At 51.0% G+C, this 15,216-nt stretch overlaps 1 protein-coding gene across 1 annotated transcript in view; it reads left to right on the top strand.

Moving 5' to 3' along the window:
- Positions 1-13,956: 13,956 nt before the first annotated feature.
- Positions 13,957-15,216, top strand: part of LOC138293756 (arylsulfatase A-like) — a 37,963-nt gene continuing 36,703 nt past the window's right edge. Inside the window, exons 1-2 of the mRNA XM_069233097.1 lie at positions 13,957-14,235; positions 14,532-14,942. Of these exons, the coding sequence (XP_069089198.1) occupies positions 14,716-14,942 (227 nt within the window). The 5' untranslated portion in view covers positions 13,957-14,235; positions 14,532-14,715. The remainder of the gene's footprint in view (positions 14,236-14,531; positions 14,943-15,216) is intronic.

Below are 15,216 nucleotides of genomic sequence, written 5' to 3'. Positions count from 1 at the left end.
CTGGAAATGCTTTGATGGGCACAGATGCTGCCCGTCTCTGCATAAGCCAGTCTACACCGGTTTAGGGATCCCCCAGCCCTGCTCTGGCGTGAAACTGGACAAAGGAAAGGGGAGTGACCACTCCCCTGCACCTCCCAGGGGAGGTGCCCAGAGCTCCTCCAGTGTGCCCCAGACCTCTGCCATCTTGGAAACAGAGGTGTTGCTGGCACACTGGACTGCTCTGAGTGGCCAGTGCCAGCAGGTGACGTCAGAGACTCCTTCTGATAGGCTCTTACCTCTCTAAGTAGCCAATCCTCCTTCCTAGGTAGCCAAACCTCCTTTTCTGGCTATTTAGGGTCTCTGCTTTGGGGAATTATTCAGATACCGAATGCAAGAGCTCACCAGAGTTCCTCTGCATCTCCCTCTTCACCTTCTGCCAAAGGATTGACCGCTGACTGCTCAGGACGCCTGCAAAACCGCAACAAAGTAGCCAGCCGACTACTAGCAGCCTTGTATCGCTTCATCCTGCCGGCTTTCTCGACTGTTTCCAGGTGGTGCATGCTCTGGGTGTAGCCTGCCTCCTTCTTGCACCAGGAGCTCTGAAGAAATCTCCTGTGGGTCAACGGAATCTTCCCCCTGCAACCACAGGCAACAAAGGACTGCATCACCGTTCCTCTGGGTCCCCTCTCAACATGACGAGCGTGGTCCCTGTAACTCAGCAACTCTGTCCAAGTGACTCCCACAGTCCAGTGACTCTTCAGTCCAAGTTTGGTGGAAGTAAGTCCTTGCCTCCCCACGCTAGACTGCATTGCTGGGTACCGCATGATTTGCAACTGCTCCGGCTCCTGTGCACTCTTCCAGGATTTCCTTCATGCACAGCCAAGCCTGGGTCCCCGACACTCTAACCTGCAGTGCACAACCTTCTGAGTTGTCCTCCGGCGTCGTGGGACTCCCTTTTGTGACTTCAGGTGGACTCCGGTTCACTCCTCTTCTAAGTGCCTGTTCTGGTACTCTTGCGGGTGCTGCCTGCTTCTGTGAGGGCTCCCTGACTTGCTGGGCGCCCCTTCTGTCTCCTCATCCAAGTGGCGACATTCTGGTTTCTCCTGGGCCACGGCAGCATCCAAAAACTCTAACCGCGACCCTTGCAGCTAGCAAGGCTTGTTTGCGGTCTTTCTGCGTGGGAACACCTCTGCAAGCTTCTTCACGACGTTGGACATCCATCCTCCATAGGGAAAGTTCCTAGTCCTCTTTGTTCTTGCAAAACACCAAGCTTCTTCCATCCAGTGGCAGCATCCTTGCACCCTCAGCTGGCATTTCCTGGGCTCCTGCCCCCTCTGGACACTGTCGCGACTCTTGGACTTGGTCCCCTTGTCTTACAGGTACTCAGGTCTGGAAATCCACTGTTGTTGCATTGCTGGTGTTGGTTTTCCTTGCAGAATTCCCCTATCACGACTTCTGTGCTCTCTGGGGGTTGTAGGTGCACTTTACACCTACCTTACAGGGTCTTGGGGTGGGCTATGTTTCTAACCCTCACTGTTTTCCTACAGTCCCAGTGACCCTCTACAAGCTCACGTAGGTTTGGGGTCCATCCGTGGTTCGCATTCCACTTTTGGAGTATATGGTTTGTGTTGCCCCTATACCTATGCGCTCCTATCGTAATCTACTGTAACTTTACACTGTTTGCATTACTTCCTTTTGCTATTATTTGCATAATTTTGGTATTGTGTACATATATCTTGTGTATATTTCTCATCCTCATTCTGAGGGTACTCACTGAGATACTTTTGGCATATTGTCATAAAAATAAAATACCTTTATTTTTAGTATATCTGTGTATTGTGTTTTCTTATGATATTGTGCATATGACACCAGTGGTATAGTAGGAGCTTTACATGTCTCCTAGTTCAGCCTAAGCTGCTTTGCCATAGCTACCTTCTATCAGCCTAAGCTGTTAGAAACACCTCTTCTACACTAATAAGGGATAACTGGACCTGGCACAAGGTGTAAGTACCTCTGGTGCCCACTACAAGCCAGGCCAGCCTCCTACAACCTCCCTGTGTGGGAATGCCTCCCTTGCATACATGATGCCTGGTGCAGGCACAATGTGGCGCAAGGGTTTTCAAAGTGGTTCATGCATGCATTGTGCCACTTTGTAAATGTGGGGTGGGAGAATGGCCTCCTTAACGCCTCATTAGCAAAAATAAAATAAAGCAAAGGCATCGCTAAGCTGGTGCAAGGGTCTTGTAAATATGCTCCTATGTACTGCATTGTTACTCCCTATCGGCATGGACTTTAACCATCTAATAAGATCCTGGTAAGTGGTTCTAGTGGTACCCAGGGCATGGGTGTTAAAGGGATCACAATGGTGCGAAGCACTGATTGTGCCACTCTGAGTGACCTAAGTAAACAGGTGACAGCGGGCCTGTCATCGCATACTGCAGGAGGAGTACAAACTGCCCAAACCTAACCTTGCCCTCACCATGTGTGGCAAGGTCAAAGCGCTATTTTTAATATACGTGAGTCACCCCTAAGCAAGGGCTCCTGGCCCAGGAGGCAGTGCGCAGTATATGAGATGGGTGTACATATAAATGCAAGTTTACATGTCCCTACAGTAGCCCTTTTCATTCCATAGTGAAAAAGATGGCAAATTGATGTCATCACCTTCTGGAAGAGTTCTAACAAACTCTGACAGCCAATCCTCTTCTGCCAGGTGAATGTCAGAACTGAGCATTAATCTTTCCCAGACAATTACTTTAATTGTGCTCATTATGTCCCCTTCAATTTGAATATTTAATTTGTAAACTCGATCAGAAAGGGTGACGCACCTATCTTTTTCGATTTCAATGTAGTGGTTAGTTGCTCTCACATCCAGAAACTTTTGAAGAGTCTGGTGAACTATTAAGACCTCTGCCACGCTGTCTAGCAGAGTCACTGCCCACGTCCTGTTCGGCAGAAGTGTCCTCAGTATGTGTGGCATGCTTAGACAACATCCCTGCAACCAACTTTTTTATCAATGGGGGTTTTTGTTGTGGAAGTTTCTCTTCCTTTTTCATTGTGATGTCACATGAGTGTTGTAAGTCCTTTTTTGGTTTCACAGACTCTTCCTTCCCCTGTTCTGACCTCCCACCTTCTAGGAAAGTACCCTCTTTCTTGGAATGGTTCCCTCCTTTTTCCTCCTGATGTCAGTGTGCTTGACTGTGTTCACTGGGATCCTGCTAACCAGGACCCCACTGATTATGCTCTCACTCCACAAACTCTGTATTTCACCCACAATTGGCACACTGGTGCCCCCCATCATAAGTCCCTAGTACATGGTACCTAGATACCCAGGGCATTGAGGTTCCAGGGGATACTTATGGGCTGCAGCATTTCTTTTGCCACCATAGGGAGCCCAAGCAAAGGCTTCTGCAGGACTGCCATTGCAGCCTGCGTGAAAATGTGCAAGCACCCTTTCACTGGCATTTTTTACTACACAAGGTCACTTATAAGCCACCCCTATGGTAGACTTTCTAGCCCAGAGGGTAGGGTGCAAAGTACCTGTGTGTAAACGCACCCCTGTACTAATAGAGGTGCCCCCACAAACTCCAGGCCCATTTTCCCAGACTTCATGAGTGCTGGGATGCCATTTTACGTGTGTATTGAACAGAGGTCAATACCTATGTCCAGGTACATAGTAGTAACTCCAAACATAGGCATGTTTGGTATCAAACATGTTGGAATCATACCCCGAGGCTTTTGCAAGCATTCGTTGTATGATTCCATGCACTCCAGGGGCTCCTTAGAGGACCCCCAGTACTGCCGTTACAGCCTTCTGAGGGTTTCCAGATAGCTCCAGCTGCTGCTACCTCACAGACAGGTTTCTGCCCTCCTGTTGCTTGAAAAGCTCGAGCCCAGGAAGGCAGAACAAAGCATTTCCTTTGGGAGAGGGGCATTACACCCTCTCCCTTTGGAAATAGGAATGACATGTATGGGAGGGGTAGCCTCCCCAAGCCACTGGCAATGATTTGACAAACACATTTGGTGCCCTCCTTGCATAAACCAGCCTACACCGCCAAAGTGCAGACATTAATTGAAAACAGGCTGTAAGGCACAGATGGTTTTAAGTGCAGAGAAATGCTCACTTTCTAAAAGTGGCATTTCTAAAATAGTAATATTAAATCCAACCTCGCCAATAAGCATGATTTTCTATTACTATTCTATCCATAATAAAAAGCTGCTAGAAACACCTCTATTCTACTAATAAGGGATAACTGGACCTGGCACAAGGTGTAAGTACCACAAGGTACCCACTATAAGCCAGGCCGGCCTCCTACAATGAGGGCAGTCCTAATGCTAGTCTATGAAAGGAGCAGGCCTCACAGTAGTGGAAAACACATTTAGCAGTTTTCCACTACCAGGACATATAAAACACACATGTGCATGCCCTGCCATTTACCCACATAGCATGCTGCCCTATGGGTTACCTAGGGCATACCTTAAGGGTGACTTATGTGTAGAAAAAGGGGAGTTTAAGGCTTGGCAAGTACTTTTAAATGCCAAGTCGAAGTGGCAGTGAAACTGCACCCACACGCCTTGCAATGGCAGGCCTGAGACATGGTTAAGGGGCTACTTAAGTGGGTGGCACAATCAGTGCTGCAGGACCACTAGTAGCATTTAACTTACAGGTCCTAGGCACAGTTAGTGCACTTTACTAGGGACTTATAAGTAAATTAAATAGGCCAATTGGCTATGAACCAATGTTACCATATTTTAAGGAAGAGAGCATATGCACTTAAGCACTGATTAGCAGTGGTAAAGGGCACAGAGTCCTAAAGCCAGCAAAAATGAGGTCAGAAAAATAAGGGGAGGAAAGTAAAAAGTTTGGGGTGACCTTTCAGAGAGGCCATATTCCAACACGCACCATGGCGGTTGTTAGCACAACAACGTCAACATTTATGATGCTGTTGGGGCGCTTTGCTTAATTAGCATAAAAAATGTGATGCTACTTGTAGGAAGTTGGCTCTGTATGCACTATTTCAAAGTAAGGAATAGTATGCACAGAGTCCAAGGGTTCCCCTTAGAGGTAAGATAGTGGCAAAAAGAGATAATTCTAATGCTCTATTTTGTGGTAGTGTGGTCGAGCAGTAGGCTTATCCAAGGAGTAGTGTTAAGCATTTGTTGTACACACACAGGCAATAAATGAGGAACACACACTCAGAGACAATTCCAGGCCAATAGGTTTTTGTATAAAAAAATATATTTTCTTAGTTTATTTTAAAAACCACAGGTTCAAGATTTACATGTAATACTTCAAATGAAAGGTATTGCAGGTAGGTTCTTTAGGAACTTTGAATTAGCAAAATAGCATATACAGTTTTCACATAAATCACATATAGCTATTTTAAAACTAGACAGTGCAATTTTCAACAGTTCCTGGGGGGGAGTAAGAGTTTGTTTGTTTTTGCAGGTAAGTAAACCACCTATGGGGTTCAAGTTTGGGTCCAAGGTAGCCCACTGTTGGGGGTTCAGAGCAACGCCAAAGTTACCACACCAGCAACGCAGGGCCGGTCAGGTGCAGAGGTCAAAGTGGTGCCCAAAACGCATAGGCTTCAATGGAGAAGGGGGTGCCCCGGTTCCAGTCTGCCAGCAGGTAAGTACCCGCGTCGTCGGAGGGCAGACCAGGGGGGTTTTGTGGGGCACCGGGGGGGACACAAGTCCACACAGAAAGTACACCCTCAGCAGCACGGGGGCGGCCGGGTGCAGTGTGCAAACATGCGTCGGGTTTTCAATAGGTTTCAAAGGGAGACAAAGGGGTCTCTTCAGCGATGCAGGCAGGCAAGGGGGGGGGCTCCTTGGGGTAGCCACCACCTGGGCAAGGGAGAGGGCCACCTGGGGGTCGCTCCTGCATTGGAGGTCGGATCCTTCAGGCCCTGGGGGCTGCGGGTGCAGAGTCTTTACCAGGTGTCGGATCTTAGAAGCAGGCAGTCACGGTCAGGGGGAGCCTCGGGATTCCCTCTGCAGACGTCGCTGTGGGGGCTCAGGGGGGGGCAACTCTGGCTACTCACGGTCTCGCAGTCACCGGGGAGTCCTCCCTGAAGCGATTGTTCTCCACAAGTCGAGCCGGGGGCGTCGGGTGCAGAGTGCCAAATCTCACGCTTCTGGCGGGAAACGCAAGTTGTTTCAAAGTTGCTTCTTTGTAGCAAAGTCGCAGTCTTGGGTGAACAGAGCCCCTGTCCTCGGGAGTTCTTGGTCCTTCTAGATGCCTTGTAGTCCTCTGAGGCTTCAGAGGTCGCTGGTCCCTGGGGAGAGCGTCGATGGAGCAGTGTCTTTAGAAGTGGGGAGACAGGCCGGTAGAGCTGGGGCCAAAGCAGTTGGTGTCTCCGTCTTCTCTGCAGGGTTTTTCAGCTTAGCAGTCCTCTTCTTCTTAGTTTGCAGGAATCTAGTTTCCTAGGTTCTGGGGAGCCCCTAAATACTGAATTTAGGGGTGTGTTTAGGTCTGGGAGGGCAGTAGCCAATGGCTACTGTCCTTGAGGGTGGCTACACCCTCTTTGTGCCTCCTCCCTTAGGGGAGGGGGGCACATCCCTAATCCTATTGGGGGAATCCTCCATCTGCAAGATGGAGGATTTCTAAAAGTCAGAGTCGCCTCAGCTCAGGACACCTTAGGGGCTGTCCTGACTGGCCAGTGACTCCTCCTTGTTTTTCTCATTATCTGTCCTGGACTTGCCGCCAAAAGTGGGGGCTGTGTCCAGGGGGCGGGCATCTCCACTACCTGGAGTGCCCTGGGGCATTGTAACACGAAGCCTGAGCCTTTGAGGCTCACTGCTAGGTGTTACAGTTCCTGCAGGGGGAGGTGTGAAGCACCTCCACCCAGAGCAGGCTTTTGTTTCTGTCCCTAGAGAGCACAAAGGTTCTCACCACATGGGGTCAGAAGCTCGTCTCTCAGCAGCAGGCTGGCACAGACCAGTCAGTCCTGCACTGAACAATTGGGTAAAATACAGGGGGCATCTCTAAGATGTCCTCTGTGTGCATTTCTTAATAAATCCAACACTGTCATCAGTGTGGGTTTATTATTCTGGGAAGTTTGATACTAAACTTCCCAGTATTCAGTGTAGCCATTATGGAGCTGTGGAGTTCGTTTTTGACAGACTCCCAGCCCATATACTCTTATGGCTACCCTGTACTTACAATGTCTAAGGTTTTGCTTAGACACTGTAGGGGCATAGTGCTCATGCACATATGCCCTCACCTGTGGTATAGTGCACCCTGCCTTAGGGCTGTAAGGCCTACTAGAGGGGTGACTTACCTATGCCACAGGCAGTGGGAGGTTGGCATGGCACCCTGAGGGGAGTGCCATGTCGACTTAGTCATTTTATCCCCACTAGCACACACAAGCTGGCAAGCAGTGCATCTGTGCTGAGTGAGGGGTCCCTAGGGTGGCATAAGACATGCTGCAGCCCTTAGAGACCTTCCCTGGCATCAGGGCCCTTGGTACCAGGGGTACCAGTTACAAGGGACTTACCTGTGTGCCAGGGGTGTGCCAATTGTGGAAACAATGGTACATTTTAGGTGAAAGAACACTGGTGCTGGGGCCTGGTTAGCAGGGTCCCAGCACACTTCTCAATCAAGTCAGCATCAGTATCAGGCAAAACTTGGGGGGTAATTGCAACAGGGAGCCATTTCTTTACACAACTGCAATAAACCACAGGGAGGACCATTGATTTTAATGGGTGCATCATTTTAATGCCTGCTTTGAGCAGTTGTTAAAAATGATGGGGAAAATTGCACAGTAAAATGCTTTATATTTCACTTGGTGAGTTTTTTGGGCCTTCCTGTATGGAAACGCCCCCCTCCTTGCATACATTATACCTGGCACAGTTATAATGTGGCATGCATTGCGCCACTTTGTAAATATGATGCCCAGTGTGGGCCTCCTTAACGCTGCCTTAGTGTCAAAGAAATTACACCAGGGCGGTGCTAAGTTGGCGCAAAGGGCTTGTAAATATGCCTGTAGGAGGCTGGCCTGGTTTGTAGTGGGTACCAAAGGTTCTTACACCTTATACAAGGTCCAGATATCCCTTTTTAGTGAAATGTAGTCAGTGTCTAGAAGCCAGGCTCTCTAGCTGTAGCTATGGATGAGCAGCCAAGACTTATCTAGGAGACATGCAGAGCTCTTTTAATACCACTGAAGTCACACAGTACTCACACACGAAAGAAAATACTCAGTGTTACAAAAATAGAGATACTTTATTTTGGTGACACAAATGCCAAAAATACTATAGAGACTATACTCTCTTAGGAGGTAAGTTATACACAAATTATATACACTAGTATGCAGAATTAGCTGTAAAAACGTTTAGAAAACAGTGCAAATAGTGAAAATCACAATAGATAGAAATGGGCCCTGGGGGACACAAACCATATACTAAGAAAGTGGAATGCAAATGTCGGTTTCCCACCTATGCAAGTGTAGTGTGTAGAGGGGTGCTGGGAGTGTAAGAAAACACCAAAGGTAAGTATTGTACCCCAACCCAGAGCCCAGGAAAGCAGAAGTAAAACACAGCAAAATTCCTAAAACACACAAGAACAAGAGAAAGAAGATTATGCAAGAGCGAGAAGAAACTGCAAGACAACAATGATGAATTCCTGGACCTGAAGACCTGTGGAAGAAGGGGACCAAGTCCAAGAAGCACAGAAGAGTCCAGGGAGAACAGGAGCCCCTGCTAACCCAGATGTAGGTGCAAAAGAAGAACCACCGGTGAAGAACAACAGTCAGTACTGCACCCAAGAAGATGGATGCAGATTTCTGGTTGGTTCAGATGATGTCCCACGCCGGATGAATGATTGCAGTCTGATTTGTGTCACTGGATTCAACCAACAAGCCTTGGACCACGCAAAGCTTGCGGTTATCGGAAAATAGCACTGCCTGGGACCAGGAGGGACGTGGTTGACTTTACCCAGGAAGGGAACTCAGAGAAGGCTCTCAGCAGCTCAGAGAGCCCTCAGAAGACCAGGTAGCTTGCAGGGGAGTCCCACAGCACGAGGACAAAAGGGTGCAAAAGGAGGCCCATGCAGCACTACAAGAAAGGGTCCTACACCACCGGATAACCACAGAGGAAGCTGTGCATTACAGGGAAAAGTGCTGGGGGCTGGAGCTGCATGGTGCATGAACAACTTCATGGAAGGATGCCAACAAGCCTTGGCAAATGCAAAACACAGTGCACAGGGGTACTGTCTTGCGTGGGGATGCAAGCTCTTACCTCCACCAAAATTGGACAGTTGGACATCAGGACTGTCGGGACCACTTAAGTCTACCATCTGTGATGCAGGAACCATGCAGCTTGTCAGTAGAGGGGTCCCACACTACTGGTCATCTTTGCAGAGATGTGCTTCCTGAAGCAGGGGAGCGACTCCTTCACGCCAAGGGAGATTCCTTCATTTTTCTGGTGCAGGCTGAAGACAGGCTGTCCTCTGTGGATGCAGGGCCGGGAAACAGTTGCAGTTGCTGGCAGGAGCGAAGATACAATGTTGCAGAAGTTTTCTTTGCTGCAGTTTGTAGAGTTCCTGGAGGGTCCAGATGTAGTTTCTTTGGTAAGAAGGTGAAGTGGAGGATGCAGAGGATTCTTGCTGGAGTCTTGTAATCTGAATCTTAAGAACCACCCAAGAGAGAGACCCTAAATAGCCCTGAAAGGGGGATTGGTCAGATAAACAGGTAAGCACTTATCAGGGGAAGGCTCTGACGTCACCTGCTGGCACTGGCCACTCAGATGCTCCCAGAGTTCCCTGTCAACTTGGAATCCAAAATGGCGAAACCCAGGGACCCTCTGGAGGAGCTCTGAGCACCACCCCTGGGGTAGTAATGGACAGTGGAGTGGTCCCTCCCCTTTCCTTTGTCCAGTTTCACGTAAGAGCAGGGACCTGGGGTCCCTGAACCGGTGTAGACTGGATTATGCAAGGAGGGCACCAAATGTGCCCTTCAAAGCATTTCCAGAGGCTCTGGGAGGCTACCCCTCCCAAGCCTGTAACACCTGTTTCCAAAGGGAGAGGGTGTAGCATCCCTCTCCCAAAGGAAATCCTTTGTTCTGTCTTCCTAGGGTTGAGCAACTCAAGCAACAGGACGGGCAGAAACCTGTCTGAGAGGTGGCAGCAGCTGGGGCTGCCTGGAAAACCTCAGGAGGCTAAAATGGCAATACTGGGGGTCCTCTAAGGAGCCCCCAGAGTGCATGGCATCATACAACAAATGCTTGCAAAAGCATCGGGGTATGATTCCAACATGTTTGATACCAAACATGCCTATGTTCTGAGTTACCATTATGTAGCTGGACATAGGTACTGACCTATGTCCATTACACGTGTAAAATGCATCCCTGCATTCAAGAAGTCCGGGAAAATGGTCCTGGAGGTCATGGAGGGCACCTCTGCTAGTGCAGGGGTGCCCTCACACACACAAGTACTCTGCACCCTGCCCTCAGGTCTGGAGGGCCTGCAATAGGCGTGACTTATAAGTGACCTGGTGGAGTGAAAATGGCTCTGGAAGGGTGCATGCACCTTTTCATATAGGCTGCAATGGCAGTCCTGCAGAAGCCTTTGCATGGGCTCCCTATGGATGACAAAAGTAATGCTGCAGCCCATAGGGATCCCCTGGAACCCAAATGCCCTGGGTACTTAAGTACCATATACTAGGGACTTATAAGGGGGAACCGGTATGCCAATTGTGGGTGAAATACTGGATTACCAGTATGCAATAACCATAATTTAAGGGAGAGAGCAGAACTACTGGGATCCTGATTAACAGGATCCAACTAGACAGAAACACACTGACAAACAGGCCAAACGTGGGGGTAACAATGCTAGAAAGAGGCCACTTTCCTACAGTGGCCCTATGTGTCTATGTGGGGAATGCAAACTGCCAACAGCAGAAGACAAAGATCAAACCTTGTGGTCCACAGAAATGGAAAATTTCTAAAATCAGGAAAATAAAAATAGAATTCACACGTCCATTTAAATAAAAACATTTGTGTCCCCTCCTGCTCAAGAGCAATCGATGTGATGTGGGTACAGGAATGGAGCTGGGTGCAGGTCAAAGAGCGCCCTGTGCTCCCTGAGCTCCAAGAAACTGCAGGACTGGGATGGGAAATCAACCCACCCTAGATAAAACCCAGGCTTCCTGAAATAGAGGGGTATATTAGGGGCCAACCAGCCCTTAAAACTAACTTCATTCCCAGGAATGACACTTATGCACATTCACTGACGCCCTTGAGGATATTCCTGTCTCTACAGATTGAAACTCTTAGTACTGATTTATACTTTTTGATGCAAAAACGCAGTTTTGCACTAAAAGGTTTAGCACCGGCTTGCACCATTTCTGTGCACCAGCTGGGTCCATATTTATGGAATGGTGCAAGCCGGTGCAAAGGGTGGGCTAGGTTAGTCAGGTGTGGCTGGCGGTTTGGAAGAAGGGGGTTTGCACCAAAAAATGACATTAGGCAGGTTAGAGTAAAAAAATGACTCTAACCAGCCTAGCGTCATTTTCTGATGCAAAACCTTCCATTCCACATGAATTCTGTATTAGAAAAGACAGGAATCATGCCCACCACGCCAATGACAAGGGTCCCCTGAGCATGGCCATTGCACCCAGTGCCATGTAGGGGGCCCATTTCAGGGCCACCAACGGCACTATAAAAAAAAAGAAATATCTGTACTTACCAAAACTTACCTTTGATGGGGTCCCCCATCCTCTGCTGTCCCTCTGGTGTGGGTGCTGGTGTCCCTGTGGCCTGGGGGGGCACCTGTGGGCTTATTCCATGGTGTTCTACCATGGAAATGGGCCCACAGGCCCCCTAACGCCTGCCCTGACCCAGGTGTTATTAAATGGGGCAAAGCAAGCTTTGCACCATTTTTTGACCCCCTCCGCCCTCCCGTGTGTGGTTTTAGCACAGCTGGATAAATATGGCGCTAAGGCCATAGAGACATTTTTTGCATGGGAGCACCTACGTTGCATCTCATTGACGCAAAGTAGGTTTCCACGTCCCAAAAATGACTTTAACTCCATAAATTTGGCGCTAGGGCCAAAGTATAAATATGGAGTTCGTTTTGCACCGCATTCGCGTATAAAATGACGTAAATTCAACACAAAACAAGTATAAATATGCCCCTTAATGTGAATAAACAAAGGTGCAGCTTGTGGACCTTCACACACAAGTTAACTTGTACGAATCCTAGCAGGATGAAAGGCTGAGCGGGCCCTATCATGTATGAACTCGAGGCCTGGAGGACAAATGCAGCCGCCTGCAGTGAAAGCGTTAATCCGCTGCGCCCTCGGATCCGACCCCAGGGGCGTAGCTTCCGTCGTGCAGCAGGTGCAGTGGCACCGGGGCGCTGAGGGGACTTCTGAACCCTCACGACTGCTCTTTTTTACAGTCCAAACATCAACCAGAGGCCTTATTTCCTCCCGTGCACTGTGGCGCATAACACGCTGGTACACTACAGCCTGGCACACACATAGGTGCACACATGTGAGCTGATACACACAAGCACTGCGCACGCGTGCGCACAGGCACAAAGACACTCGGGGCTACAGGAGAGCTTAGGGGGGCCAGGCGTCCCGGATCTCACCGGACAGTCCCAGTTTTCAGAGGACTGACCTCGATGGATTTCCTACAGAACGTGATATAACGATATGGTGAGGTAGACACGCACATATGCAGCCTCCTTGTGCAAACACACACACCTCTGTGGACTCAAACACTGTACACTCCAGTAACACCCACTGCTTTGTCGTGGCTGGTCTAACCGGATGGACAGCCCTTGAAATGCCAACACCTGGCACTTCCGCCTCGTAGCAGGGCACTGGGCACCCCGGAGTACCCCTTCCCAGTGCTAAGAAACCAGGAGGGAAGTGTGTGTGAGAAGAGGGTACCAGGATAAAGGGCACCCTCCTCACAGTGCCAAGAAACCAAGCAGGAAGTGTGTGTGGGAATAGAGTACCAGGGCACAGGCACCCCCTCCCAGTGCCAAGAAACCAGGCAGGAAGTATGTGTGAGAAGAGGGTACCAGGGCACAGGCACCCCCTCCCAGTGCCAAGAAATCAGGCAGGGAGTGAGTGTAAGAAGAGGGTACCAGGGCACAGGGCACCCCCTCCCAGTGCCAAGAAACCAAGAAAGAAATGTGTGTGAGAAGAGGGTACCAGGGCATAGGGCACCCCCTCCCAGTGCCACGAAGCCAGACAGGAAGTGTGTGCAGGAAGAGTGTACCAGGGCACGGGGTACCCCCTGTGTGGAGGAGCAGACGGGGAGGGGGGGGGTTGCTGAAGGAGGGTGTCATGCCCACCAGTGGGGGCTCCTCCTCTGACCCCGACCCCCACCTTCGCAGCGCAGTGCAGTCTCAGTGTTGTGCAGCGCTCAGTGCTCAGGCTCGAGGCGCTAGGGCAGACTCAGGAACAGGTGTAAATGCGGCTTCAAGAATCACATCCGAGGCTGGAGAGGGAGGAGGGGGGGGGGGTGATGACATGGGAAACTCAAACAGGCCGGGGAGGGGCGAGGGCACCTGGGCTGAGAGGGTGGGGAGTGAGGGCACTAACAGCTCAAACAGGCCGGGTGGGGCGAGGGCACCTGGCGAGCAGGGGAGGTGGGGGGGGGGAGGAATAAAAACATAGAAAAGCGAAACAGAGGAGAAGCAGGAGGCTCGAGGGAGCGGGGAGCCTGGAGAGAGTGAGAGGGCCAGAGACAGAGGAGCGGTGAAGAGAGAGACAGAGTGAGAGAGAGAGACAGAGAGAGAGAGTGGAGAGAGGGAGGGAGAGATAGGGAAGGAGGGAGGGAGCAAGGGAGGGAGGGACAGAGAGACTGAGAACTACTACTAGTGTGTGAGAGAGAGAGAGAGAGAGGAGGAGGGAGAAAGAGAGGGATAGAGAGGGAGGGAGCAAGGGAGGGAGAGGGAGAGACAAGGGGCGGAGAGGGAACAGGGAGGGCGAGAGAAGGGAGGGTGGGGTGTGAGACTTAGAGGGGAGAGACCATAGACAAGGAAGAGAGAGGGAGGGAGGGCTCTCAAGGGAGCGAGGTGGTGAGAGGAGAAGCTTTCTGGGACTCTGAGCAGACGAGGGGCCGGAGAGACAGGGCGAGGGGCCCCTGGGGGACAGGAAGGAAGTGGGGGCCGGGTGGAGGGGTGGGAGAGGAGGCACAGTGAGGAGGGTGTGGAGGGGTAGGGAGTGAAAGCAGTGAGGTGGGCGGGAGAATAACGAAAGAGGGAAGAGCGCAGTTACAATTCTGGTTGGGGGTGAGTTTGTGGATCACTCCTAGGGCTCTTTTAGTCAGGGGTTACTGACCCCACCCTGAATACCCTCCGGACCCAGGGGTCACTGACCCGCTCCCAGTACCCATAGGACCCAGGGGTCACTGACCCGCCCCCAGTACCCATAGCAGCCAGAGGTCACTGACCCCACCCTCAGTACCCATAGCAGCCAGGGGTCACTGACCCCACCCTCAGTACCTATAGCAGCCAGAGGTCACTGACCCCACCCTCAGTACCCATAGCAGCCAGGGCTCACTGACCCCACCCTCAGTACCTATAGCAGCCAGAGGTCACTGACCCCACCCTCAGTACCCATAGCAGCCAGGGCTCACTGACCCCACCCTCAGTACCCATAGGACCCAGAGGTCACTGACCCCAACCTCAGTACCCATAGGACCCAGGGGTCGCTGACCCCACCCTCAGTGGGTGTCCTGTTGGAAGAGGCTCCGTGAGGCTGGTGTAGGTTCAGGACTATGGCTCCCCTCTCTGGGCTCCCCCTGCTTCTCCTCGCTCAGGGGGTGCTCTGTCTGGACAGCAGTCTACCAAACTTTCTGCTGGTTTTTGCTGATGACTTGGGGTACGGAGACCTGGGGTGCTATGGCCACCCAACCTCAGTGACGCCGAATCTGGACAAGTTGGCCAAAGGGGGACTTCGGTTCACAGACTTCTATTCCAGCTGTCCAGCCTGCAGCCCCTCCAGGTGAGTGCACATGTCCAGCCTGCAGCCCTTCCAGGTGAGTGCACATGTCCACCCTGCAGCCTTTCTAGGTGAGTGCACATGTCCGGCCTGCAGCCCCTCTAGGTGAGTGCACATGTCCAGCCTGCAGCCCCTCCAGGTGAGTGCACATGTCCAGCCTGCAGCCAGCCCCTCCAGGTGAGTGCACATGTCCAGCCTGCAGCCCTTCCAGGTGAGTGCACATGTCCAGCCTGCAGCCCCTCCAGGTGAGTGCACATGTCCACCCTGCAGCCCTTCC

The sequence above is a fragment of the Pleurodeles waltl genome, chromosome 4_2 (genome assembly GCF_031143425.1).
Source record: "Pleurodeles waltl isolate 20211129_DDA chromosome 4_2, aPleWal1.hap1.20221129, whole genome shotgun sequence".
NCBI classification, from domain to species: domain Eukaryota; kingdom Metazoa; phylum Chordata; class Amphibia; order Caudata; family Salamandridae; genus Pleurodeles; species Pleurodeles waltl.
This window is presented reverse-complemented; position numbering and strand designations above follow the sequence as displayed.